Genomic DNA, 27,236 nt, shown 5'->3' on the forward strand with positions numbered 1-27,236 from the left:
GATCACTTATTCTCCTCTAATATTTTCTTCCCTGCATGCAAACCTAAAGTTTTCATTGTAGGCATGGCTATGAGAAGCCTTTATATGTCCCTTTCATGGTAAGTTTGTCCATTGAATAGAAAACTCTAATTGTTTATGCAATAAACCTGTTTATTTAGAAGACAGATAATAATCTATTTCTGGCCCCTATTTTCAGAATGAGGAAACTGAGGCAAAGTTGAGTTTATAGAAGTAGAGAGTAGAATTGTGGTTACAGAGGCCAGGAGTGGGGGGTTGGGATAGAGGGAGATTGGTTAATGGATACAAAAACACAGCTAGATAGGACAAATAAGGTCAAATGGCTTACAGTAGTGCTAGGCATGTATAATTAACAATAATTTAATGTATGTTCTCAATTGGCTAGAGGAGAAGATCTCAAATGCTCTCATTACAAAGAAATGATAAATTTTTGCAATGATGAATATGCAAATTACTCTGATTCAATCAACTTTACAATCATCAAAGTTTATATGATTTGTCTCCTATTACTCACCAAGTCAGAGATATGAGTGACATAAAGCTTAGCAAATCAAAGTTTTAAAAAATTAATTCAACCATTTTAAATTTTGTTAAGTATTTACTGAGCAGCTTCCGGGTGCAAAGCACAAAGACATGGAGTAGGGGGTACAAAGATTAATAAGATGTGTGTACCCTGCTTAAATTAGTCTGTAGTCTCATAGAGAAAAAGACACACTAAATTAGTCTGTAGTCTCATAGAGAAAAAGACACACACACAGTGCAATCAATACAAAATGTGATCCAGATTTTAACAGGTACAAATATAGTATAATAAAGTTCAGAAGGAGAACAGAATGGGGGAAAGAAACTACTATTTACTAAACAGCTTGTATAAGCCAGGCACTAGGCTAAGTCCTTGATAGAAATTTTCTGATTTATGCTTCATAGTAATCCAATAAGGCATTTGGGGTTTTTTGTTGTTGTTTGTTGTTTGGTGTTGTTGTTTGTTGTTTGGTATTGTTTTAACTGACACAGAAGCCAAGATTGAGCAAACAGTCAATGTTTTACAGTTATTGAGTGGTGAGACATGGGGTTAAAATGTGGGTCTGTCTAAAGAGGAAGAATATGCTTTAAACTGTGGGATCAGGAAAGACTTCATACAGAAGCTGGATATTCTGATTTTTTTTTTTGTACCTGGATTCTGAACCTTTTTTAGGCCATCTGCTCTTTTTGGAATCTGATAAAAGCATAAATCCTTTTTTACAAAAACACACATATGCACATAGACACAAACACTTTCAATTTCAGAGGGTCTGCAGACACCAAAAACCCCTTTTCTATAAATTAGATCATACTTGCTTACGGGAGAAAAGATATTTCAAAAGTTAAACGCCAAAAAACTCTACAAACCTTAAATTCCTGTAGTTCCAGTCTCCTGTCATTAATTTCCTTCTCAAGTTGAGCTTTTTCTACTTGCATAGCACCAGCAGTTCGTCCATGCTGGCCAACCAATTGCGTCATGTTTTCAATCTGCTGTCGCAAAATTTCGATCACCTTGTCTTTTTCTGCCATCTGTAGTTTGAGGGCCTCACATTCTGTCTGCACATTTCTAAGGTGATCCCCTTCATTTTTCAAGTGTTGCAGCTCCTGCAATTTCAAGTCTACCCGGGAGCGGAGCTTTGTGATCTCTGCATTGGTAGCCTCAATGGCTCTCTCTTTTTCTTGGAGAGAAGATGTCAGGTCCAATACTGTCCTCTCTGAGCTCTCCAGGGTCATTTTCTTGGCTGTCAACTCTTCTACTACTTTGCGGAGCATCTCTTTAGTGGATTCAAGCTGAGCAGTCAAGGAAGACACTTTTTCTAGACTTTCATTCTTTCCCTGAATTGCTGCCATCTGATTGTGAAAGAGAATTTCATGAATTTGGGAGGACAGGTATAGGCAACCTCAAGAGACGTAACAAGTTAACTCAAAAACATGAAATCATGAATTGGATAATGTCTAGTTAGAGTAACTCAGATCACTATGCTGTCAGAAGAACTCCAAATTGATAGACAGCATGGGTAAGACCAATGTGCTAATTAGACAAAGGTGGAGAGGCCTTAATTAAATAATAATGGTTTTCTAGAGGGGGAAATTTGGGAAGTTCTTTTGAGGACTGTACCAATTTTTAGATTAAGATAACACTGATGTGGGGGGAAGGGTGGTAGGATTGACGATAACTACCTCTCTTTTCTTTTTCGGCAGCTGGCTGGTATGGAGATCTGAACCCTTAACCTTGGTGTTAACACCACCATGCTCCAAACAACTGAACTAACCGGCCAGCACTATGCACTTAAAATTTCTATTTCCCTCCAACCTTCCACTTAATTCTACCTCTGAGGGAAAAACGAATAATGACTTTTATCCGATACACATTCACATCCTCTGGTCCTCAACTGGAAGAGTAAGACTCTAGCTTCCAGTTGCTTCTTTTATCTTTTTTCCTGTCCAAGTTAGGCCAGAGAATAGGGAAATGGCTTTGCCTGGGTCTAAGCCAAGACTGGACCCTTTGATTTGCTTTCATTTTGAGGAGACTTTTGTGAGATGCTCTGTATGTCTCTGTAGCAGTAACTCAGATTAGAACCATGTTAAGAAAGCAGTTCACATTTTGCTACTGGTGCACTGGAATGGAGTGCACTCATCAGTCTCAATCAGTGGGGGAGGAGGAAGGGTAAAGTCTCTTTTGGGGGAAAAACAAACAAAAAAAATCTGTTGGTAACCTTCAACCCCACTGCTCCTCAGATTTCCTGATGGTCTGGTGCTTTTCTGCAGCAGAAATAAGCAATTATTAGGTTACCAATTTCTAGGTGAAAACAAAAAGGCAGCTGAATATGAGTTTAGTTTTTCAACAATGTTACAAATGAGATAAAGCTTAATACTTTCAGTTTAATGGTCAAGAATATAGAAATAAATAATACATTTTTATAAATTGCTAACAGAATCCATAGTCCTATTTTAGAGTTATTTTAGGCCCACATACATTAAAAAACCAAAAGCAAAAACTTTACCAATAAGACATAAAATACATTTCCCGCCAGAAGAAACAATGTGCCGACAGCACAGCCTGTGTGTGTGCTCTGACCTGCCGCTCCATCTGGCCCTGACACTCGCTTTTCATGGCTTTGAGCAGGGCTTCCAGGCGCTGCACCTCCATGTTCCGGTCATCCAGCTCCCGCCGCAGGTGGTCAATGGTAATGCTGTTGCCTGTGTCTCGGTCCCACAGACGTTTATTCTGCTCCTTCTCCAGACTAAGCTCCTTCTCTCTTTTGTGTAGATCAGCCTAAAAGAGGTGGGGAATGCATTGGGTACATGTAGAGAAAAGATTGGAAAGGTAAGCAGGCGCTGGATCATGAACAGTCTTGAGAGGGAGAGATTCTGACTTTATGGGGAAAGAAATTTTTGAGTGAAAGAACGACACAAAGATTTATTTTAGAAAGATGATTATGGCAGCACTTTACAAGAAGGATTGAAGAGGGGAGAAACCAGTTAGGAACACTGGTAAGGAGAGGACAGCCATGCTCCAGGTGAGGGGCAATGAGGGGCTTGAACAAGAGGGCAGTAGTGGTAAGAATGAAAAGGGGGGACAGGTTTGAGGACCTTTTAGACTCCAAGATTTTCAAATTAGATATGAGAATGCTAGGAAATACTCAGAAGGCTCCAGAAAGAAGTGAAGGATTATCCTAAGGTTTAGAGCTTCTCATACACAGCTGTCAGTTCCAACTTTACCACAGCTCATCAGACCCTTGTCAGCTACAAGGGATGGCCTTATCACCAAAGAGCATCACATCCTAGAGCTGGGTCTGGTAGGGAGAGAAATGTATTCTACTGTATCATTAATATCACTCAAAGGGGTACCAAACATTTTCTTCCCTAAATTTCTCAGCCTATAGTACCTCTAACAGAAAACAGAGGTTGTTTCACTATTATCACAATCCTATTGTCTTTTCCTTTTTAAAAAATTTCACCTAAACTTCCATTCAAAAATTCTATATACATAATTTGTGTTTTGAATGTTATTTGGCTTTCAAATGAACACTTAGCACTACTTCAATTTAGTAGAATACGGTATTTAATTGAAAGATTATGGCTATTTGAGGATCCCCTTTACCTAACACCATAACAGCTCTGCTTAAGAAAAAAAAAAGTATACAAAATATTATATTCTATAGGTAAAACTTGTGTGCATGCACAAATATTTTGTAAAATTTGTAATTTCATAAAGGAAACTAATTTTTTGAAATATTTTGGTGAAAACCTTCCCAGAATTAATCTCGTTCATATTTTAGAGCATAATCTTACCAACAGCTTTTGAAGTTGATCGTCCAAATTTCCAGATTCCTGACTGAACTGATCACGTTCTGTCCGTGCTTCAGTTAGCTCGGAGTTAGCAAGGACTAACTGCTTCTCCAGCTCTTCTATCTAAAAGAAAAGCACAAATCAAACAGAGTCGGGGATTATGTCAGAGAGCAATATAAGAAAATATAGTCTCTGGACACCAAATGGTATTTTGCGGGGGACAAAAATAAAAGTTTATTGTGATAAGTTTTGCAAAGTTTTTTAAACTTAAGATCTGTATAGAATTTGGCCAGGGAAATTAGCCAAAATGAAATATTTGGTACTGTTGGGTTTAGGGATTGTCTGTAATACATTTCTCTCTTATTTTCATACTATTCAAGATTTATCTTCTGCAAATATATGTCCTGTAATTTAGTATTTAAGGAAGCCTGATGTGGCATAAATAACATGCTGCAGAGCCTACACAAATGAACTGAATTATACTTGGAAGAGCTATTTTGTTTCAGAATATCAGTTTCAATAATTAAAGGTATTGAATATAAAAGAATAAATGGTAATAACAATAGTTATTAGCTATTGTCATTATTATAGTCACTACATTTTGGAAAGGATAAGTAAACTTATGTATATATATATTTTATATTTATAGTTGGACAATATATACAGTTGGACAATTTATTTAACCATTCCAATCTTCGTTTTCTTCAACTATCAAATGGAGAAAAAAGTCCAATTTTAAAGGACTGTTATAAGTGTATTTTTCTCTCACAGGGCAGCTATTTGATCTGATTGAATACGCATGTCTATGATGCAGGCCATAAAGCCCATCACTGTTGACAGTGTTCCTCTAAGTGCAGTGGAGGCTAAAAGGCTAAAGGACTGGATTTTAGCTGAGCCACACAATATCATAACTTAGATAGTGACATATTAAAATAATGAGAACATAATACTTAGCATTATAATAGTGATACCTGATCTTCAATGGTTGTATTTAAATACTATTTTGTCATCCACTTTCCAGTAATAAGAAATTTTTCATATCTGCATAAATGCTACATATTCTTTCTTACTTTTAATAATCTATTTAATAGGCTTCCAAATCTACTATGTCAAGAATAAAAGTTGGTTAGATGATGTACTTTGATTAAACCTTTTTAATTAGAGAACATATGACCAAGGCTAATTTTTTCTTGATGACTTTCTAGTTTATTTTTACCTGGACTAGGTTCATTTCAGATCTTCATGTATTAATTCACTACATATTCAGTAATCATATTATATATATACATGTTTATATGCAACTATCTCTTTAATAAATGATAAGCATGAATATGCAGAAGTTATACACACATACATATATTACTTAAGAAAGTACTAATATAGGACTATCAAACAGTTTCGCGTTTACCTATAGAGTAGTAGCACAACCTACAGGGATCAGAATATAGGTTTCAATATTTATATTGGATATATTTTAAGTGACTTTTTATTTGATTGTATGTTATGTATAAAAAAGTATTTCACAAGAATTAGGTACTCATAAAATATTTAGGTTACTGACTGAAATGTATTCCTAGGCTCTAATAAACCTACAAGAAAGTACTTTTACTCTTGTGCTCCTTTTGGGACATATAGAAAAAGCCCCATAAAAATTCAACTTCTGTAGCACAAGTAACTTCCTAAGAAAAATGAACGAACAATCCAGTTGATATAATTTCTTTAGTTCTATTTTTATCAGGAAAGACTCATTCAGCACACCATTCGTAAAGACATTAAGAATGCTTAGGAGAAGAACCACAGAGGATTACTGTTACACAGTTATCACATCTGCCTGACCAGAAACAGGCAGATGCACGTGATCAGAGAGGCGGTACGATCAGGCCAGCTCCTTAGGTTCTCATGCCGGTTCTGTCACATAACCTATCTGAGTCTCAATTTTTTTTATCTATAATTTGAAGAGTATTCTAGATGATCTCTCATGTTCCTTTCAATTCTGTTTCTAATATTTCTTTACACGGAAAGAACAGTATTAATTAAGCTAAACTTCTATATTTTCCACTTGTCTTTTGAGCTATACTAAAAGTTTAACAAGAATACTTTCAATTTGAGTCAATAATATGACTGAAATAAACATTTTCTACTCCTAGCCTGGCCTAAACCATTTTTATCCTTGAACAAAGAAAGTATTTGTATATATGCTTTAAAAGCTTAAAAAAAGATCTGCAAGGCTGGCTGGTTAGCTCAGTTGGTTAGAGTGCAGGGTTGATAACATCAAGGTCAAGGGTTTGGATCCCTGGCCAATCGCAAAAAAAAAAAAAAAAAAAAAAATTGCTCTCTTATCTCTGTTTTCACTTTTTAAAATATTCTGGATGACCATTTCATAACATCAAACTCAATGGTAAAATCGATGAGACCAAAATTTAAAAAAAGAAAGAAAAAGAAAAGAAAGAGCCAAGATGTATCTTCTCATTTATTAAATATCAGAAGTTCCTCCAGATCCCTGTAGGAACATTGTTTTGTAGTTGTCAGTACTGACTCAGCTGCTATAGCTCTGCTTTTACCTTTCACTTTTTAGAGTAAAAACATTTACATTAATTAATCAATCAAAAAGATAAATGGAGAGTGAAAGGGAAAACCATTGAAGTAGCAGCTGAGCTGATACAAACAGCTGTAAAAAACATTATAAAGAAAAGCCTTTGAAAATGTCCAGAATAGACACTGACATCTGAGATATAGTAAAGGTTTTTTCTTTTTCTTTTCTTTTTTAGATAGCAGCACTGGTTTTCCCTTTCACCATCTATTAATCCATTTTTGGTTTGAATCACTGGACAAATGAGTACTCAGATCTCATTTTAATCTCACTTTCATTTTAGAGATATTACCAATCATATCAAATCATACTTTTTTGTTTTTTGTTTTGGTTTTTTTGGTGGTGATTTTTTTGTTCTTTCTGTGTTCAAAAAGACACAGATACAGGATAACAAGGGAAGCTGCAGGTCAGCATGGAGTTCAATTGCAGAACTATGCAAAGAGGTTTGCACAGAATCTTCCTGCACAGTATATACCTCCAGCCAGTGCTACTAAATCTTCACTTTTTGAGTATGAAATTCAGCCCCAACTGCTTTCCAAGTAGGAAAAATAAATGTAGAATCAAGTTCATGAGATAGTTTTGTCATCAAAAAGCGAAAGTTAAGAGTAAAGCCAAATCTACAGAGCCAATAGTGACAGCTTCTACTGGTCCAAATTCGTAAAGGGGAATTCTGGAGGTTCTCCTAAAATGGAAAGAGAAGAATAGAAAACAGCATTACAGTAAAACACTTTTGTAAGCTACAAAGTTACATCTAAAATATTCTCTGAAACATAATTTCTATTTTCACCAATATAAAAATACTTTAGTTAATCAGAAGAAAAACATTACCCTCCTAAATGAGTTTTCTCTTAACTTACACATTCTTGTTGGACAAGTTTTATTCAGACCTGTCATGGCATCAATTTTTTAAAATAACAAACACTTTTTTTTATAAAGGAATCTAACCTTGGGAGAAAATACTAATACTGCCCTTCAGTGTAATATCAACGCATCCTTAAAAGTTTATTTTATAGAAATCTCACTTTTAATCTCAGTTTTTATGTATTATTTTCTTTGCTGCTTTTTTTCCTTGTTATTTGGACAGTATATTCTAAAATGTGCACTGAAGCAGTGAAAAGAAAATAGATGTTAAAGTTTTAACAGACTTTAGCAATATAAAGTCAAGGTATATAAAAATAAAAGAAATTAAGCAGAAGAATTTGTTTTTTAAATGCTATTTTCAATTCATTACAATAAAAACATTTCATAACAATAGAATTTTTCATGACACCAAAACAAAATCCTTTTGTTAATTTGCTTGATCTTCCTTGCTCAGCTACACCATGTATTAATGCCATTTCAGGTGAAAGTATATTTCAGTCTATATTAACATGGCAAGATAGTCATCTCTCAGTGTTCCCTGACTAAACTAAAGAGAGTTACTATTAAGAGAGCCTAGTTAGCCATCAATTAGGTGCCAACCTTATTAGGTTCACTTTGCTGTATTATAAATCTCAGTGATCTAGATTAAAATTAATTAAGCTGATATGCCCTCCTTATTTCTATAAACTGTTTACTATTTAAGATTGTTGAAATTCTTGGTGATCCACTGTTTACATCGCAGCAAAATAAGACAATGATTATAATATCATGTTTGTATCTATATGACCCCCAAACATTCATATAAAAAGTTATTCACCTGGATGCTTGTTTCTAAATGCCAAAGAGAAAAATGTTTATAAAAACTCAAAAACTGTTTCTGTATTCTTTAGATGGGTATTTCAGTATTTGTTAAAATTTCCCGTCAATCCCAGCTTTAGAGTTGATAAACATGATGCTACATATCAGACCAAACACAAGTTAGCACATGATGGGTGAGGCTTATGAAGGGATAATTTTTCCAAACAACAGTATAATGGAAGCTACAACAATCACAAATTATGTGAGAAAACACAGGTGAGTTGAGTTTTATTTAGTACTTTATGGCTTTTCAGAGGGCTTAATTTGTCAAAAATCAACAAATGTTTAATCTTTTCAAAATGATTTGAGTAATTAGTCATGAATATCAGTTACAGTATTGGACTGTAATACTACAGCTCTATTATTTCCTCTATCACTGTCAGAGTGTCAGCTCTCACTTCTACCAGTGTGCCTACCTCCACTAGATCCAAGTAACTAATAATGCATCCTCCCACCTCAGGGTGTACTGAAATCATGACCACCCTGCTGTTCTCTATAGGGCGAGGTCATGATCTTTTGTGTAGGCACAGTCTACGCAGAATGGGGGACATTTCTGCTATCAATAACCAGGGGAAACACTCATCATCAGAAAATAAACTAGAACACAAAAATCAGGCCTTATGAAGGAAGAAAAGAGCAAAAGGTCTCCGGGCTTTTGTTTTTTGAGTCTAGCCATTAAGCAGTCTAAGTAAGTTCCCTTGAGGTTGCTCAAGGTGGCAGTGGTTAAAATGACCTTGCAACAAAAATTTAGGCTAAGAGCTATGCAAGTGGGTTTACAGAGGGGGCATTGTTATTCACACTGCGACCCACCAGTGAATCATGAAATCAATTTAGTAAGCTTCAAATCAGTATCCGAAGAGAACATAAAATAGCCAGCCTCATGTGTAATAGGGGTTAATACTGTTTGGTGAAACTTGCTTCAGTTGTACGTGTGTATTAGATCATAAGGTGAGCTGTACTTCTTCCAGTGAGTAATGATCAAAACTATTTGAAAAACACTGTTGTAAAGGACTCAAACCTATAACTGAGGTTACACAGATTCATGTTATTCTTTATTGCTTATTCTTAGTAAAGTTATGTCTAAATTTTCCATCCTTATCTGTGCCACAGGAGATAAAAAAAAGTTCGAGGTCTTGTTTCATGCTTGAACCGAGGAGAAACAGCTCCCTCCTGTGACCAGCACTGGAATGACAGTGGTAATTAAAACAGGGGTTGCCCAAAGGAGAGCAAATACTGGGAAGAATTAGTGCTGCAATATTCAATTCTTCCCATATGGAGCTTTCCCCCCTGTACTGCTACCCTATGGAATTGCTTTCATTTTAAAAAAAAGAGTCTCTGTCTTTATAAAGGCAGCCTCTTTATACTTTATTTTTTCTAACTTACTGCTCCAAATTGCTAAATTGTGAAAAATTGACTAAAAGCAAGGGTTAGAACTGTACCTAAATTGTGTCTGAATGACTATCTAAGATCTTTTACATGTAGGATGACTAAATACGGAATTTATCTTCCAAACAATGAAACTTTGGAGATGAACAATAGCATTCACAAAACAGGACGCTGGGATACAGGTATAAACTGAGAATGTCCCAGGCAAACGGCGATGTATGTCACCCTTCTCACAGGAAATGAAGAACATGAGCTCTGAATGGAAACAATTTGCTTGTTTCTTTAGGGTCTTTACTGTTTTACAAATGATTGAGATTAACAAAAACCTAAGCTGTGGATAAATGGTTGATAATGATACTGAATAGCTTCTCTTTAGCTATGGAAAGTGAAAGAATAAAAACAATAGCATACCAAATATTAATTAATATGTTTTTAAGAGGAATTACATGATGAGAGATGAAGACATTTTTTGAATTAATTTTTCTTTAATTAAATTAATAAGTTAATCTTAAAGTTAATTCAGTTTGCTAGCAATACAATGGCTAATAATTAGGAGCTAAAGTAAGAGAGGAAGTAGGCCCACAAAATATTGAGTGGTAGGGAGTGACAAGATGGTACTGAAGTATTTGCTAAACAAGCCTTGTAAAAATAATTAAGATGGTCCTACTTTTGAATTTATGTTTTAGAAATTTACTTGAAGTATGCAAAATATTTTTCTAAGAATGAATTAATTTGAGCATACAATTTAAATAAAAATCATTTATGTATAATTTAACATATAGATAATTAAGCGTCCTCCCACTCCAGCTTATCAACTGCTTTTAATTTGAAATTATTACTTTGATTCCTCATTTTCAAATAAACCTATTTAAAAATATAAAATTGATTCTGTGTATAAAAATCTCTGGAAGGAGAACAGCAAAATCTAAACTCACTTTGTCTTCATACATCCTTTTGGCTTCCCTTAATTCAGAACGTAGCTGAGAAACAGTAGATTCCAGGTCACTGAGCTGACGCATATACATTGAGTTTTGGTTTCTTGCTTGTTCTCTAAGGAGGGTTTAGAGGAGAAATAAAAGCAAATAGCAAACTAAGAATAAGTGTGATACTTAAGGATACTCTAACTTTTAGATGCCACCACTAGTTATTTTTTACAGCATGATTAGACCAATAGTCTTTTATTTTCCAAAACTGCTTCTTAAAAGCTTCAGCTCAGAAATGTTGTTAACTGTTTAAGCTGAGTAAAGGGTACATAGGAGTTCATTATGCTATTTTCTCTAATTTTATATATGATTGAAAATGTTCACATTAAAAGTTTTAACATACCAACTCAAATTATAAAATTATTTATGTATATGCATATACATTTTATTTATATATATATAAACATATATAGTGTGTATGTGTATATATACTATGTGTGTGTTTCTTTTATCCTAACAGTTGATATATGAACAATACTTAAAGGAGACAATTCAAGGAGGCCCAAATATTTGCAATAATACTTCTTATATGATTAGATAATATTATCTATATGTTAAATAATCTTTTCTGTTCATTTGAATGTTAGAAAAGTTTTACTTTCTTGTGGAATCAATTACTAAGCAATTTCTACAAGATCTTAGGATAGAAAATCAATTAAAATAATAAAGTGAGGGTAAATGACTATCAATTTCAACCATCAGGACAAACATACTGAATGATTTCCAGTTGACTTTGGATACTATTGGCTTGGCTTCGAGCACTGCTAGCTTTCTCGGTAAGTCCTGTTATTTCAACTTCATGTTCACTTATTAACTGCTCAATCCTATGAAAAGAATGTGGTTGTTGTTATTTAATACAGAAGATTTTTCTGACTACCGATTATTTTAGAAATTAATAATTTCCAATGCTCTCAAACTTTTTATTTTGCTTTGACTTTATATATGCTACTCTTTTTATGGCAAGTATCTAAGATGGGTCCAAAATCCTTTATTCACATCCTTTCGGGACCAGCTAGGCTTTGGAATTCAGAATATTTTTGATTTTACAGTGGTAATAAATTGTAAGTACTATATATTACATGACACCCCAGTGATATCTAGGAAAGTGTCCTGTAAACCAAACATATTACAAATGTAACTATAAGTTTGTAAATATTTACACTAAATCATAAATACTATAAAAAGCTTTACATTAGCTCAGGTCAAGTTTTGCCAACAAATGAGTGACAAACACTCTCTCCTTAATCAAAATTTAGTCAGGCTCTTCTGAGCCCTCTTTTCAACTAGTCCTCAGCCTTGGCACCTGTCTGTGGCCTGCCCAGTTCAGTTTTAGCAAGAATCCTGCTAAGTCAATTCAGCAAGAATCCTCCCACCGTTCACATCTGATCAAGTTCCTCATCTTCCACCCTTGATATCTAAGTCATTAGCTTGCCTTTAGCAAGAATCCCCCTACAACTGATGTCTCCACTTAGAACTTTTCCATCCATTGATCCCCTCACTCCTTGGCTGTAAGTCCCCACTTGTCCTTGTTGTATTGGGAGTTGAGCTTGATCTCTCTCCCTTATAGCAATATCCCTATTACAACAGACTTGCATAAAGTTTTCCTTACCATTTTAATAAATGTCAGAATTTTTTTTTCTTTCACATGAGTTTGCTACAAACCTATGGAAAAAACTTTCTGTTTCAGAGCTTTTTAGATTTGGGAATTGCAGGTGTGAGACTGTAAAGCTATGGTTTAGTTTCACTATGACTTTCTATACCTCAGTCAGAGGTATAGAAACCTACCTATCTTGATGTTGTTGAAGAAGCAGTTCTATTTTGTTCTGTGATTCAGATTTCAGTGCTTCAAGCTGATCCTCTACCTGGTTTTAAAAATGAGACATTGATTTAGGTACTGATAAATTTAAAGCTTGGAAAATTTAGAGATTTTCAACTAAAGGAATACTTTAGAAAGATGCAAATACAAATAATACTAAAATTAGAAACATTCCATGACTGTATTTTATTAGATCTTTTACTTTGGCTATACTTTATGAAGTTATACAGGTAAATCAAGCTAGTTCCTGTAAAAGAGAGATCACTATGAAAGTAACTTCAGTTATTCAGTTATTTCAGAGAATAAAAATGAGAACTAGGCTTACTTTTAAGAATTTAAAAAATTATACACCTAATACTATCCACTTAATGCATTTTAATATAAAATTGAAGTAGTGATCTCACCACTTACTGGAAATATCCTCCCTTTAAGGTAAGAAATCTCTGTGTCTAATTCTCTTAGGATTTTACTAATAGCTGAGCCCAAGCTGCGGAAGTGCATAGTAGACATGCTGTCGTGTTCATATATTTTCTTGCCTGAGGCTTCTTCAAAGTCAACTAGGATTGATCGGATTTCTTGAAGCACTCCCTCATGACTAAGCATCATTTTTCTTAGCTGCTCTATCTGTGTGTTGCTGTCTTTCAGCATATCTTCCTTAAGGCATTTGGCAGCTTCAAGTTCATGAACTGTATTTTGAAGCTGATTTCTTAAATCCTCCTGGGATTGACTCTCTCTTCGTCTATGAAATAAGTGAAAAAAAAGAAATAATATTGATAGAACATATTCACACAAGTAGTTCTACTACAAAAAACAAAACGTAGAATAATTTCAGGTAACAAATCCCAACCTGATATCAGCCATGGCATCTCTCTCCATTTGCATCTCTTGAAGTTTTGTTTGTAAATCAATGACTGACTGCCTTAAGTAAAACTTTTGTTTCTCATGCAATTCATTGCTCTGAAAATAAAAAGCCATGTAAATTGATCTTTGTTAAAGGAATACATTTCCTTACAGCTGATAATTCCCAAAAGACCATATATTATTAATTTATTTTTATGTGTACTTCCTTCCCCCACCACCATACTTCACAGTCCAATTAATCATTTCTCACCAAGATTACTGGGATACCTAAACTAGTCTCCCTGTCTCAAGGTTGGCCCCTTTTAATCCATTCTCTACTTTGCAGCCAAAACAATGCTTCTAAAACATGTCTGAATTCCATCTCAATAAGGAGATAGGAATAGTTCTGTTCCTGAAAACACGAGAATTGGTTGAAATTCTGTACACACAAATGTCAACCCCCACCTCCAACCCACTTAAAATACTTGGCAAACACACCAACACCCAAAAATCGAGGTGTTCTACTACAGAGAAATTCACAAAGATTCTAAAGTCAGGCACTGAAGGATCTACCAGGATATCAGGTGATGCTCCACTTAATAATCCCAAAGCAAAGCCATCAAGTTCTGCCCATGAAGAAAGAGTTTTCCATCAGCTTCTTAACTGCCTCATCTTTGAATTTTAACAGAAAAACAAAGACCACTGAACACTGGAAGAAAGATTCTAAATAAAAAAAAGATCAAGTTTAAACAAGCAAATACCCGAAAAAAAGATCCATTGGAAACAAAGATAGATAATGCAAGGAATGGAAGAACACTTCCAAAAATCTGTATTTGCAGAAAAATTAAAGAGATATTACAGCTATAAAGCAAGAACAGGATGCTATGCCAAAGAAATGATCAAGGGAGAAGAGGTCTTGGAAATTAAAAATATGGTTGTTAAACTAAAAGGTTCAATACAATGGAAATGTTGGAAGTCAAGAAATGCCTTCCAAAGGTAGAAAAAGTAGACAAATAAAAATTTTGAAAGAAAAAGTAAGAGATTTAGAGGTTCAACTAAAGATATTATGTAACTAACAGGAGCTTCAGAAAAAGAGAAGGGAGAAAACTGAGGGTAGGAAACTGTTAAAGAAAAACACAACTGAATTTCTGAAAGTTTAAAGGTACAATTCTACAGACCAAAAAAGGGTCTTCTGAGTCCCTAGCACAGTGAATGAAAAAAAAAAAAAAAAATCCACCTCTAAGCAGATTATGGTGGAATTTCAAAGGTAAAGAGAAAAGACCTTAAAGACGAAATTCAATTAAATAAAAACATATCATCTACAAAAAACCAAGAACCAGACAGACATCTACTTCTCAGCAGTAATACTGAATGCAAGGGCAGTATATCTTCAAAGGACTAACAAAAAATGACTTTCAACTTTCCACAGCTAAATTATCAATCAAGTATGTTTGTAAAATAAAGTCATTCTCAGACTTGCAAAGAAAGATTCATAAAATGCATCTCCCATACACCCTTTCTTAAAAAGTTAATAAAGATGTGTTTTAACTAAATGAAGAAGTAGATCAAGAAGGAACATAGAAAACAGTGAATCCTGGAAACCATGGATTTAACCACAAAAGCAGTGGCAGGAGTCTCAGGAAAATAGTTGTACAAGAGACCTAAGCAGAAACTAATGTCAACTGTGCAAAAGGTCAGAAGATACGGAAGAGTCCTGGGTCAGAGGAGCGGTGGATAGAAAACCTGTATGATAGTGGTTTTTTAATGAGAATATGATAAAGGCAAATAGTATAAGGAAAAAGAAAGCCAATTAGAAACCACAGGAAAAACAAAAATCTACACAAGAAAGGAAATGTAATAGCATATTACTTGACTGTGTAGTTGACAACATATATGTAGTCACTGTAAGGTAAGTCCCTTTAACTTCTCCCCTTATAGTCCAAGTGAATTACTGTAGTAGACTGAACTTAGGATGGTAACAGCAGACAGGAAAATAGGTTTCAGAAATATAAATGAGGTACTATTGGATGGACTTGGTGGTAAAGTAAATATCAGGACAGAAGGGGAGGTATCAAGAATGAATCGGGTTTCTGCCTTGTGCAGTTATGTAAAGGTGGCACCACGTAACAGCTAAAGAAAACATTGGAGTAAAGCAGGTTTGGGGAAAAGATCATGTATGCAGTTGGAAATGTGTTTATGGAGCCTGAGGAACATTTTCAGTAGAAATGTCAAGCAGGTACCTGGGTATACTAATTGGTGTGGAGCTCAGACAAGAAAGAGGTCTGTGAAAAATATAAATTGAACATTCATTGACATATAATTGGCAACAAAAGTCATGGAATCATTATGACTGTCTTTGGAGGTTTTTACTGGAACAAGAGACTGAAAAAGAATGAGCTCAAGGAAAATCAGGAGAGTGTATTTCCATGAGACCTAGCAGAAAGAACACTTCAAAAGGAAAATGCTTGTGTCAAATGTTGTTGAAAAGTCAAGTAAGATAAGGAACGTAAGGCATTGATTGGATTTAGCTTCATTGCTTACCGTACTCTACTGTAGCACAGATCTCACTGTTACTATCATTTTCTCTTTAAATATCTCAGCCACAAGACTGTAAACGTATACATGGAAAGGATCACATGTCTTCCATCTTTATATATTCAATTCCTAGCACAATGTCTGTTGCATAGGAAATGCATGGTAAGTACTACAAGTACCCAAATAGCCCTGTTATTTATTGATTGATGTAACACATATTTATTGGAGCCAATCAAGTGTCATGTACTCTGCCAGGGGATGGACATAGAAAATAAATTAAGACAGTTTCTTTTCCTTATTAGTACCTCTGTGCTTCCTTTGTCTATATATATATCTTCATTAGTGTATTTATTATAAGGTATTGGCACTATTTGTTTATATGACCAGCTCCCTTCGAAGACTATGAACTTCTCATGAGTCCTATCTTATTCATCTTTGTATCCCCTGTATATAATACAGTGACACATAATTTTCAGCACTTAAATTGTAAATTTTTTTCCCTAAAAGTGCTCAAACACTTGATGAGGAAGAACAATGTGTTAATGAGTACAATAAGATGTACTAAATATCACAATAGACGTGTGCACAAATGGCAATAACTTCACAGTGGAGAATGTACCAAATGTTGCCTAGAAAAAAGGCTTCAGTGAAGGGAATGCTTGAGTTTGCCAAGCAGACAAGGTAGAGAAGAGGAAATGGGCTGGGCACAGGCATGAAGGCCTAGAGTAGGATGGGACAACCAGGGAAGAGCAAATAGCTTGATATTGCTGGAACAGAGAGTACATATACAGAATAGATAGCAGATGATGCTAAAATGTACCGGGGAGAAGTCAGATCATGAAGACCTTTACATATCATGGTAAGAAATTTGACTTTTAGACTGTGGACTGCTGGGATCCAATGTGCACTTGTAAAGCCAGCTTGATTCTATATAAGGTCCACTTGAAATTTTTAGCAAATAACTTCCATGTGCTATTTAGCTCTCACGCATACATCAAAAACCTACCCTCTACTATTGCTTTGTAAAGAGAAACCAGGTATCATGCTAGCAGGACAGTAGGCTTGAACCAATTATTAATTATAACTCCAGATAAATGTCATTAATTAAAACATTTTGAGCTATTCATGCTTCATTAAACTTATATCATAAGACCAAGACATTATGAATAATTATTAACAAAAGGAAAATAGATATATAGACATTTTAATGAGCCCAATTTTTAACACTGAAATAGGAAGCACAGGTAAAATTAACAAGCTTAACTAATAAATCCATCATTAACTTTTTCTTCCAGGAAATTTAGCTTCTATTCCAAGGCAATGTGCTAGAAAATAAGAATGCAACTCACTTCATTTAATCTTCTCTGCAAATCTTTTACTTGATGTGAATATTCATCCAAAACACGTTCAATGTGTTCCTTTCCAGGGTAAGGAATGAGTTTTCTATGAGGATCAAGTTCCACTTCATATTTAGGGAAAAAAGGAATTTGTGTCAAAGTTCCAGCTGAAGATGTGTTTTCAATTATTGTACCACGAATAGATGACACAAAAAATGGACTTGAAGAACCTAAATATTAAAGAATTAATTAATTAACTTACTCAAAAATTATTTTATAGCAAACATTATGCTAGAGATTCCCTTACTGAACCCTGAAGGAACACATGGTCTCATGGGGAAAACAGGCAAGTGAAAGGATGGTAAGAACTCTGAGAGAGGTGAGTACAAAGTACAATGGAGGAATAGGACAGGTGAGAGAAGGGGGATGAAACAATACTTAAGCTCAGTGAGCCTTGAAGTATCTATGAGTAAGGATTAACCAATCTGGAAGAGAAGGGAGGAGGGACATTCCAGACAATAGCAACACCATAATTATAGGCAAAGAGGCTTGAGAAAGCATGGGATATTCTGGGTGGAAGGAAAGTAGTTGCCAGATATGAGAATGAAAATGTAGGACAGATTATGAAGGGCTTTGTGGTTATGCCAAGGAGTTTGGATTTCATCTGGAAAGCCCTAAGGAATCATTAAAGGACTTGGAAATAACATAACTAGGATTGTATTTCAAAAAGGTTTCTTTGGCTTCAGAGTGGAGAATGGATTGGAGGGGGTAAAACTGAGGGTAGAAAATCCAAGTAGGAGAATATGTTCAACAATGCAGGCAAGAGATGGCAACAGTATGCCCTAATGCAGTGGGAGTGGTGACAGAAACAAGGGCATGGATTTGAGAAATATATGTGATAAGAGAGAGGGAGACATCAAGGATGGCTCTTGGGTTTGGGCTTCAGAAACACCCATGTAATGATTAATTTGCAAATACTGTACATGGGCTTGAAGTTCAGGAGAGTATTTTGCTTTGGAGACAAGGATTTGGGAATCATTAGCATAGGAGTTCTAGTGAATCCTTGGAGTCAATGGGATCATCTAGGGACAGTGTATGGAGTGAAAAGAGAAGAGGATCAAGAAGAGTACTCTGAGGAAATACCAATATTTAAAGGGAAGACAAAGGAAGTGAAACTCAGTAATATTCACAGGAGACACACAAAGATTTTAGAGAATTATATTCAAGAAACACCAGCTGGTTTGGACTCAGGGACAGTAACAGTGCAAGATAAAAAGAGGCTTCTGAACCCCCAAATTTCCACAAGCAGGCTGAGAAAACCAATCAGTTAGAAACATACTAACTTTCAACCAAAGAAGAAAAATGACTCAAAGTCAGACTCAAAATCCAGAGAATAGGGCTGGCCAGTTAGCTCAGCTGGTTAGAGCATGGTGCTGATAACAGTAAGGTCCAAGGTTCAATCCCTGTACTGTCCAGCTGCCAAAACAACAGGGGATAGAGCCAAGAACCATGGAGAACGATTATTATTATTCCCAGGCTTTGTGTCATAATCAAGTAATGACCTGTGCTCAGCTGGATTTCAGAACTGCAATGAACCCATGTGCTCCTGTTTTCCCCTTTTTGACTAGGAGTGTTGATAGTGGTTATCCTATTCTTGTCCTACTACTGTATTTTGGGTGTCATGAGTCTTCAGATTAAGAGAAACTCTACTCAAAGAGCTGTATTTAAAGAATTACAGCTGAGGGCTGGCCCCGTGGCTCACTTGGGAGAGTGCGGCGCTGGTAGTGCTGAGGCCATGGGTTTGGATCTTATATAGGGATGGCCGGTGCACTCACTGGCTGAGCGTGGTGCAGACAACACTGTGCTGAGGATTGCAATCCCCTTACCGGTCAGGGGAAAAAAAAAAAAAAAGAATTACAGCTGAGCAAATTTTTAAAAATTGAAATCATTCCAACTATCTTTTCAGACCATAATGGACTAATATGGAAATAAACAATAAGCAAAATGCTGGAAGCTATACAAAGACATAGAAACTAAATAATAGGCTCCTGAACGACCTATAGGTCCAAGAAGAAATTAAACAGTAAATCAAAAAACTTCTAGAAATTAATGAAAATAAAGATACATCATATCAAAACCTGTGGGATACTGAAAAAGCAGTACTAAGAGGCAAATTTATTGCAGTAAATGTTTATATCAAAAGAATGGAAAGACTTAAAATAAATGACCTAACACTATGCCTCAAAGAACATGAAAAACAACAACAATCCAAACCTAAAGTTAGTAGAGGGAAAGAAATAATTAAGATTAGAGCAGAGCTAAATGAAATAGAGACCCAAAAAACAAGAGAAAAGATCAACAAAACTAAAAGTTGGCTTTTTGGGAAGATAAATAAAATAGACACACCATTAGCCAGGTAAACAAAAAAAAGAAGAGAGAAGTAACAAAACAAAAACAAAATAACAAAAATCAGAAATGAAAAGGGAGACATTACAACTGATACCACAGAAATACAAAGAATCATTAGAGACAAACAACTGTATGACAACAAATATGAAAATCTGGAAGATATGGGTAAGTTTCTAGACACATATAAACTACCAAGACTGAACCAAGAAGAGATAGAAAACCCGAACAGACCAATAACAAGCAAGGAGATTGAAGCGGTAATTAGCAATCTTCCATCAAAAAAAAGTCCATGTCCAGATGGCTTTACAGCTGAATTCTATCAATCTTTTAAAGAGAAGTTATAACAATTCTCCTCAAACTATTCCAAACAATTGAAACAGACACTACTCTCCCAAACTCATTCTATGAGGCCAATATAACTCTGATACCAAAACCAGATAAAGACATAACAAAAAAAGAAAATTATACACCAATATCCTTGATGTACCTAAATGCTAAAATCCTCAACAAAATATTAGCAATCAGAATACAGCAACATATTAAAAAACATTATGATCAAGTGGGATTCATCCCAGGGATGCAAGGATGGTTTAACATACAAAAGTGAATAAATGTGATACATCACATCAACAAACTCAAGGACAAAGACCATATAATTATCTCAATACATGCTGAAAAAGCACTTGACAAAATTCAACATCCCTTCATGATAAAGACTCTCAACAAATTAGGTATAGAAGGAAAATATCTCAACACAATAAAAGCCATTTATGACAAACCCATCACCAGTATCATTCTGAATGGGGAAAAACTGAAGGCCTTCCCCTTAAGGACAGGAACAAGACAAGGATGTCCACTCTTACCACTTCTATTTAATGCAGAACTAGAGCAACCAGGCAAGAGAAAGAAATAAAGGGAATCCAGATTGGAAAAGATGAAGTCAAACTTTCTATATTTGCAGATAACATGATACTGTATATAGAAAAACCTAAAGACTCTATCAAAAAGATCCTAGAGCTGGTTAATAACTTCAGTAATGTTGCAGGATGCAAAATAAATGCCTCCAAATCAGTAGCATTTATATACTCAAATAATGAATTAACAAAAAGAGAAATAAAGAAAGTAAGCCCATCTACAATTGTCACAAAAAAAATAAGATACCTAGGGATCAATTTAACCAAGGAGGTGAAAGACCTCTACAATGAGAATTACAAACCACTTCTGAAAGAAATTAAAGAGGACACAAAAAGATGGAAAGATATTCCATGCTCTTGGATTGGAAGAATTAACATTGTGAAAATGTCTATACTACTCAAAGTGATCTACAGATTCAATGCAATCCCCATCAAAATACCAACAACATTCTTCACAGAAATGGAAAAAACAATCTTACCTTTCATATGGAAAAATAAGAGACCTCAAATAGCTAAAGCAATCCTGAGCAAAAAACATAAACCTGGAGGCATAACTCTGCCTGACTTCAAATTATACTACAAAGCTGTTGTAACCAAAACAGCATGGTACTGGTACAAAAATAGACATTCAGACCAGTGGAGTAGAATAGAGAACCCAGAAATCACTCCTCAGGCTTACAGCCATCTGATATTAGACAAAGGCAACAAAAATCTACATTGGGGAAAAGACTGCCTCTTCAACAAGTGGTGCTGGGAAAACTGGATATCCATATGCAGAAGAATGAAACTAGATATGCTTCTCTCACCATACACTAAAATCAACTCAAAATGGATTAAAGACTTAAGTATAAGACCTGAAACTGTAAAATTACTAACAGCAAATATAGGTGAAACACTTCAGCAGTTAGGTCAGGACACAGGCTTTAAGAACATGAGCCCAAAAGCACAAGCAGCAACAGAAAAAATAAACAAATGTGACCATATCAAACTAAAAAGTTTCTGCACAGCAAAGGAAATATCAACAGAGTGAAAAGAAAACCTACAGAGTGGAAGAAAATTTTTGCTAACTATGCATCTGACAAGGGATTAATATCCAGAATATACATAGAACTCAAGCCATTATACAGCAAAGAAACAAATAACCCAATTAAAAAATGGGCAAAGGAACTGAATAGACATTTTTCAAAGGAAGACATACAAATGGCCAAAACGTACATGAAAAAATGCTCAACATCACTAGTCATCAGGAAAATGCAAATTAAAACCACGTTGAGATACCACCTCACTCGAGTTAGACTGGCTATGATCAAAAAGACAGTGCATAACAAATGCTGGTGAGGGTGTGGAGAGAAGGGAACACTACTGCACTGTTGGTGGGACTGTAAATTAGTACAACCACTATGGAAAACAATATGGAGGTTTCTCAGGCAACTACAGATAGATCTTCCACAGGATCCAGCAATCCCTCCTCTGGATATATATCCAGAGGAATGGAAATCATCATGTCGAAGAGATACTTGTACTCCCATGTTGATCACAGCTCTGTTTACAACAGCCAAAACATGGAACCAACCTAAATGTCCCAGTGGATGACTGGATAAGGAAACTGTGGTATATATACACTACAGAATACTACTCTGCCATAAAAAAGAATGAAGAATTCCCATTTGCAACAACATGGATGAACCTGGAGAAACTTATGTTGAGTGAAATAAGCAAAGCACAGGGGGATAAATAACGCGTGTGCTCACTAATATGTGGGAGCTAAGAGAGAAAGAAGGAAGGAAAGAAAGACCACAGTAGTGCGTTGGTCTTACAGAGGGAGGAAACATTTCTAGGGCTACAAAGTGGAGTGAGGGGGAGGGGGAGGGAGGTTGGGGGATAATTGGGTGGGGACAAGGGGTACAAAAGTAATTTCTGGTAATGGGTATGCCCCTAGTATGAATCTGGCCCTCGCATCATAGGCAGGAGGGGTAACAATTAGCTTTGTATCTCATGAATATTCTTAATAAACAAAACAAAACAAAACAAAAAAAACAGCCACGCTGGAAACTAGAAAGAAAGAAAAAAAAAATTACAGCTGAGGAACTTCACACACACCTGAACCCAATTTAGATAAAGGAATGCTGTCCTTGAGCTGATGCCTTAACAGGATGAGACTGTTAGGGGCATTCTTGGGAGACAGTGAATGTATTTTGCATGTGAGAGAAATGTAAATAATTTGTGTAAACCATTTTTACAGTTTGAGGGCAAACTGTAGTGGTTTTAACATACGTCCAAAAATTCTTTAATATTCCTCCGTTTAGGAGGTGGAGGTTAATTCCTCTCCTCTTTGTAAGAAATGGGAAATGAGGGGGGGGGGGCATTGGATTAATTTTGGAAAAAAAAAAAACACTGGAAGAATAAAACAGAAACTCATGAAAACCATTATTTCTAGGTGTACAGGGATATGTAGGAATATGAGGGTACTTCAAAAAATTTGTGGAAAAATAGAATTGAAAGATAACAAATCTTTCCATGAACTTTTTGAAACACCCTCATATAGTGGGAAGAATTGGAATGGTAGCAAGACTCTACTAACTATTCCTTTTTATAAAGTTTTTTACTTTTGAGCCATATAAATGTTATATATATTTAAAACATAAAATTAAATAAAAATGAAATGAAATTGAATACTAACAGAGACAAGAAAACCTAGGTGAATAATAAATTGATAACATAATCTCACAGAGAAAAAAGTTCCTTCAAATAACTTTAGAACACAGTATCCTAACTGTACAGCCTTAGGAACTCTACATAGCAGGTGAGTTGTTAATAGTGTTAGTGTTGCTGTAATTCTGAAACTATTTCATGTGTGTTGTAAAAGAGACAAAATGAATAAATATACTTAAGTTTTGGGAAATTAGGGTTTTTACTGTAGGGGAGATACAAATTTGATTTATCAGTGTGAACTTATGATAAAAAAATCTATTTCATTAGCCAATGAAAGTTCCGATAGAATGGTACCTCAGTAGCAATGTACACCAGATCTTGGTTTCTAAATATGATTCCCTCTAAAAGGAACCAGAGCTTCTTTGCAAAATGGCTGATTCCAGGTCTGAGAAAACAGAAAGTACAATGTGAGCATGGAATATTTTGATGTGTGGGAAAGCATGAAGTGAGGTCACGTCTTTAAAAAGACACAGAGGCAGCTTAAAGTGGGTGGCCAAATATGGTGCAATTGAGCACCAAAAACAATAGTGACATCAATGTACTACAGCAATTTGAATTTTAAACGATCTATAGTAATAATAAGGAAAGCTTTTCCTGAAGAATGCTAGCTAATAACTGTGATAAAATTAGAAAATCATCAATGTAATAATTGATTCAGGCAAGGGTCTTCAGTTGATGCTAAAACCATTGGAAGAAAGATTATTTAGTGCCAGATATTCACAAAATTTCAGAATATACCCAAAAGATTACTTATTAATTATAATGGGGGAAATGTAACTTTAAATTGGTGGGGGTGTGGCATTATGTGTCTCCTAATGTATGCTGTATAAAGTATACATCACTTATGTAAAACTCTTGTCAAATGAGGTTAATATGAATCTAAACATGGGAAATAATTGAAAAAATCTAGAATGTAAGACATTCTGCATATCTGGTCTGAACTTTAAAAGTAAAGCCAATACGATTAGAAACAGAGAGAGAGAGAGAGGACGGCTATAGATTTAAAAAGAATAAAGAGACCAAACAACCAAATACAATTCAGGATCTTAACTGGATCCTAGGGAAAAAAAAAAAAAACAGCTTAGCTAGGAAATCTGGAGGGTCAAAACTGGAAAAATTTAAACATGAACACATTAGATGATACTGCATAATTGTCTTAGATATGATAATGTGGTTATGTAAAAAACCATCCTTATTTTTAGAAAATGCATGTTCAGGTTCTGAGGCAAGAATTATGATGGCTTCAACTTATTTTCAAATAGTTTGGCAAAGTGGAATATATATTATTATATATAGAGAATATATAATAATATAGTGATAAAGCAAATATAAAAAGTTGACAATTGATGAATCCAGCTTAAGAGTATATAAGGCATTCACTGTACTCATCCTTTAATTTTTCTACAACTTCGGAAAATTTCAAAATAAAAAGCTGGGGGAAAAGTGTTCACTGGACTGAGCAAAGAGGACAAATTTGGCCACATTGGCCAGCATGACTTCATTGGAATATTGGGCTCAAAAGCCATAAGGCAGTAGCTTGTAGAGTGAATGGATGGTGAAGATGTGAAGACAGTGAATATAGACTTTTCTCTGGAAAGTACAGCTATGAAGGAAAGAAGAAATAAGGAAGCCATAGGTACAGGAATTTTATTTTTGTTGTTGTTTTGGTTTGTATTATATGTATTTGTTAGTGTTTTTAGGTTGGGAAAGACTTGGTATGTTTTTGTTGATGGAGAATGCAAATGGAGAGGAAGAGGCTGAAGGTATCAGAGTGAGCAGGGATAATTTCTAGAGCCAGATTTCTGAGGAGGTGGAGGTGGTGACAATGGAGATGGGAATTAAAGTACTGGTAGTGAATTAAGAAGCTGCCTCCTCCATTAAGCTATGAGGGAAGGAGACACAGATTGTGAAATAGTGGGTCTCAGGGGCAGGATTCCAGAAGGTAAGAGAGTATCAGTGTAAGGGCTTCTATTTTCTTTAGAAATTAGGAAATTGTGTTATCCGAGAGTGAGAAAGAAAGTGGTAAGCTGAGGGGCTTGAGCATGGTATAATTTTGGAATAAGTATTATGGGAAATTGGAAAGAGATCTAGCTAAGATATTAAGAAAGTTTACTCAGAAGCATCAATGATGCTTCCCATTTATTCCATCTATGTCTGTTTTCCTTACTTATACCCTTTCATTAAAATAATTTGGATCAGAGGTGGTGATGAGGGTCTGGACCAGACCAATAGCAATAGTAATGAAGAGGGATAAATGGATTCAAGAGACATTTCTGAGGGTAGAAGGATCAGGATTTGGTACCTGACAATGTGAGAGCAGGTGAGGGAAAAGAAGTCAAAATGACAGAATTCTGACAGGGCAGCCAAGAAACACAGGAGGAAGGGAAGACATTAGGGAAACAAGGTGTAATGAGTTGAAAGTGAAGTGCCTCAACACAAAAACAATTTTTAAACCAAAAAGGTAATGTAAACACATGCTATAAAAACAGATATGCTAATTTAGAGGATTAAGCAATTTCTTCCTCAAAAAAGTAGAAGTATAGACAATATGGTAGACATTCATGACCATGGTTGTGCCCTGCATAGTTAAAAATAAAACATACTAAAAAAAAAAAAAGCAGCTCAAATGAATATTATAAAGATTGCTTAATTCTAATATTTTTCCCATTTTGTTTTATAAAGGCACATACCTCCATTAGGTGTGATGGTACTACTTGATAAAAGATCTTCATTGTTTGATTCACAAGCTTTTGATTCCATATTAAATATTTGCTATCTCTTCTTAGAGATCTTGAAATATGAATGCTTCCCTGTTTAGTTCTTTTAGTTCTTGCCTATGAAAGACAGGAATTCAATCTTTATGAATAAAGTACTATGTGAGAAAAGTTCATAGAAAAACAGGAATTAACTCTGTTAATATTTGAAATTTAGTAATAATTTCTCTCCAGAAAAATAATTATTTATATAGAAATGTTTTATTACTACAAAAAATTAATGAGCAAATAAGATCTTATTATAAAAATTATTGACTTTAATGGCCAAGTGGGTTATTAAAGACAACCTGGAAACTAAAAACTAATATTTTAATTATTAGGTAATTAGTGCTCTGATTTGGGGCAGAGTTTTTCTCTTCTTAAGTCACTCATGAAGTCACATTGTTAAATAATGGGAAAAAAATCTCCTTCGCAAAAACCACAAGTCAGCAAATTAGAAATCATTAATAAAAGTTGAAAAACTTCTTTGATATCAAATAGTACTCATAATGTTAGATTAGGCCAAGAGGAGACTTCTAGCTTTGGAAAACAATGATGGTAACCTGATTCCAATTCCCTCATCCTCCCAAAACAACCAAAACATCAACAAGGAGAACAAATAAAATCACATGGATTCCATGCTTTCAGCATCTGGAAGAGAGAGAATACCACAATCATCAAATTATCTGTAAGTAGACAGAAACTTTTTTTCCCAAAAGAGCTCTCACAGCTCACCTACGACCACTGCAAGCCTGTGGATATGGAAAATGGGAGAGGAGAGGCTGAAAAGACTGAAAAAAAGCAGAGGAAGTGGAAGACTGAGAGAAAGTAAAGAAAAATTCATCCCCATAAAGTAAAACAATAAAAAATAAAAATACTATATACACAGGCTGGAACTTGAAAGTCCATA

The 27,236-nt window shown here is 35.0% G+C and overlaps 1 protein-coding gene across 2 annotated transcripts in view; it reads right to left on the reverse strand.

Moving 5' to 3' along the window:
• CCDC158 (coiled-coil domain containing 158) overlaps positions 1 to 26,333 on the reverse strand; it is an 82,214-nt gene extending 55,881 nt beyond the window's left edge. For both annotated transcript variants that reach the window (XM_063108019.1, XM_063108020.1), the window contains exons 1-10: positions 26,264 to 26,333; positions 17,551 to 17,768; positions 13,674 to 13,783; positions 13,238 to 13,565; positions 12,796 to 12,872; positions 11,724 to 11,834; positions 10,963 to 11,077; positions 4,336 to 4,455; positions 3,119 to 3,316; positions 1,408 to 1,890 (exon numbers count right to left, since the gene is read on the reverse strand). In XM_063108019.1, coding sequence (XP_062964089.1) covers positions 1,408 to 1,890; positions 3,119 to 3,316; positions 4,336 to 4,455; positions 10,963 to 11,077; positions 11,724 to 11,834; positions 12,796 to 12,872; positions 13,238 to 13,565; positions 13,674 to 13,783; positions 17,551 to 17,768; positions 26,264 to 26,333 — 1,830 coding nt within the window. The remainder of the gene's footprint in view (positions 1 to 1,407; positions 1,891 to 3,118; positions 3,317 to 4,335; positions 4,456 to 10,962; positions 11,078 to 11,723; positions 11,835 to 12,795; positions 12,873 to 13,237; positions 13,566 to 13,673; positions 13,784 to 17,550; positions 17,769 to 26,263) is intronic.
• Positions 26,334 to 27,236: the final 903 nt, after the last annotated feature.

Source organism: Cynocephalus volans, chromosome 9, assembly GCF_027409185.1.
Source record: "Cynocephalus volans isolate mCynVol1 chromosome 9, mCynVol1.pri, whole genome shotgun sequence".
NCBI classification, from domain to species: Eukaryota; Metazoa; Chordata; class Mammalia; order Dermoptera; family Cynocephalidae; genus Cynocephalus; species Cynocephalus volans.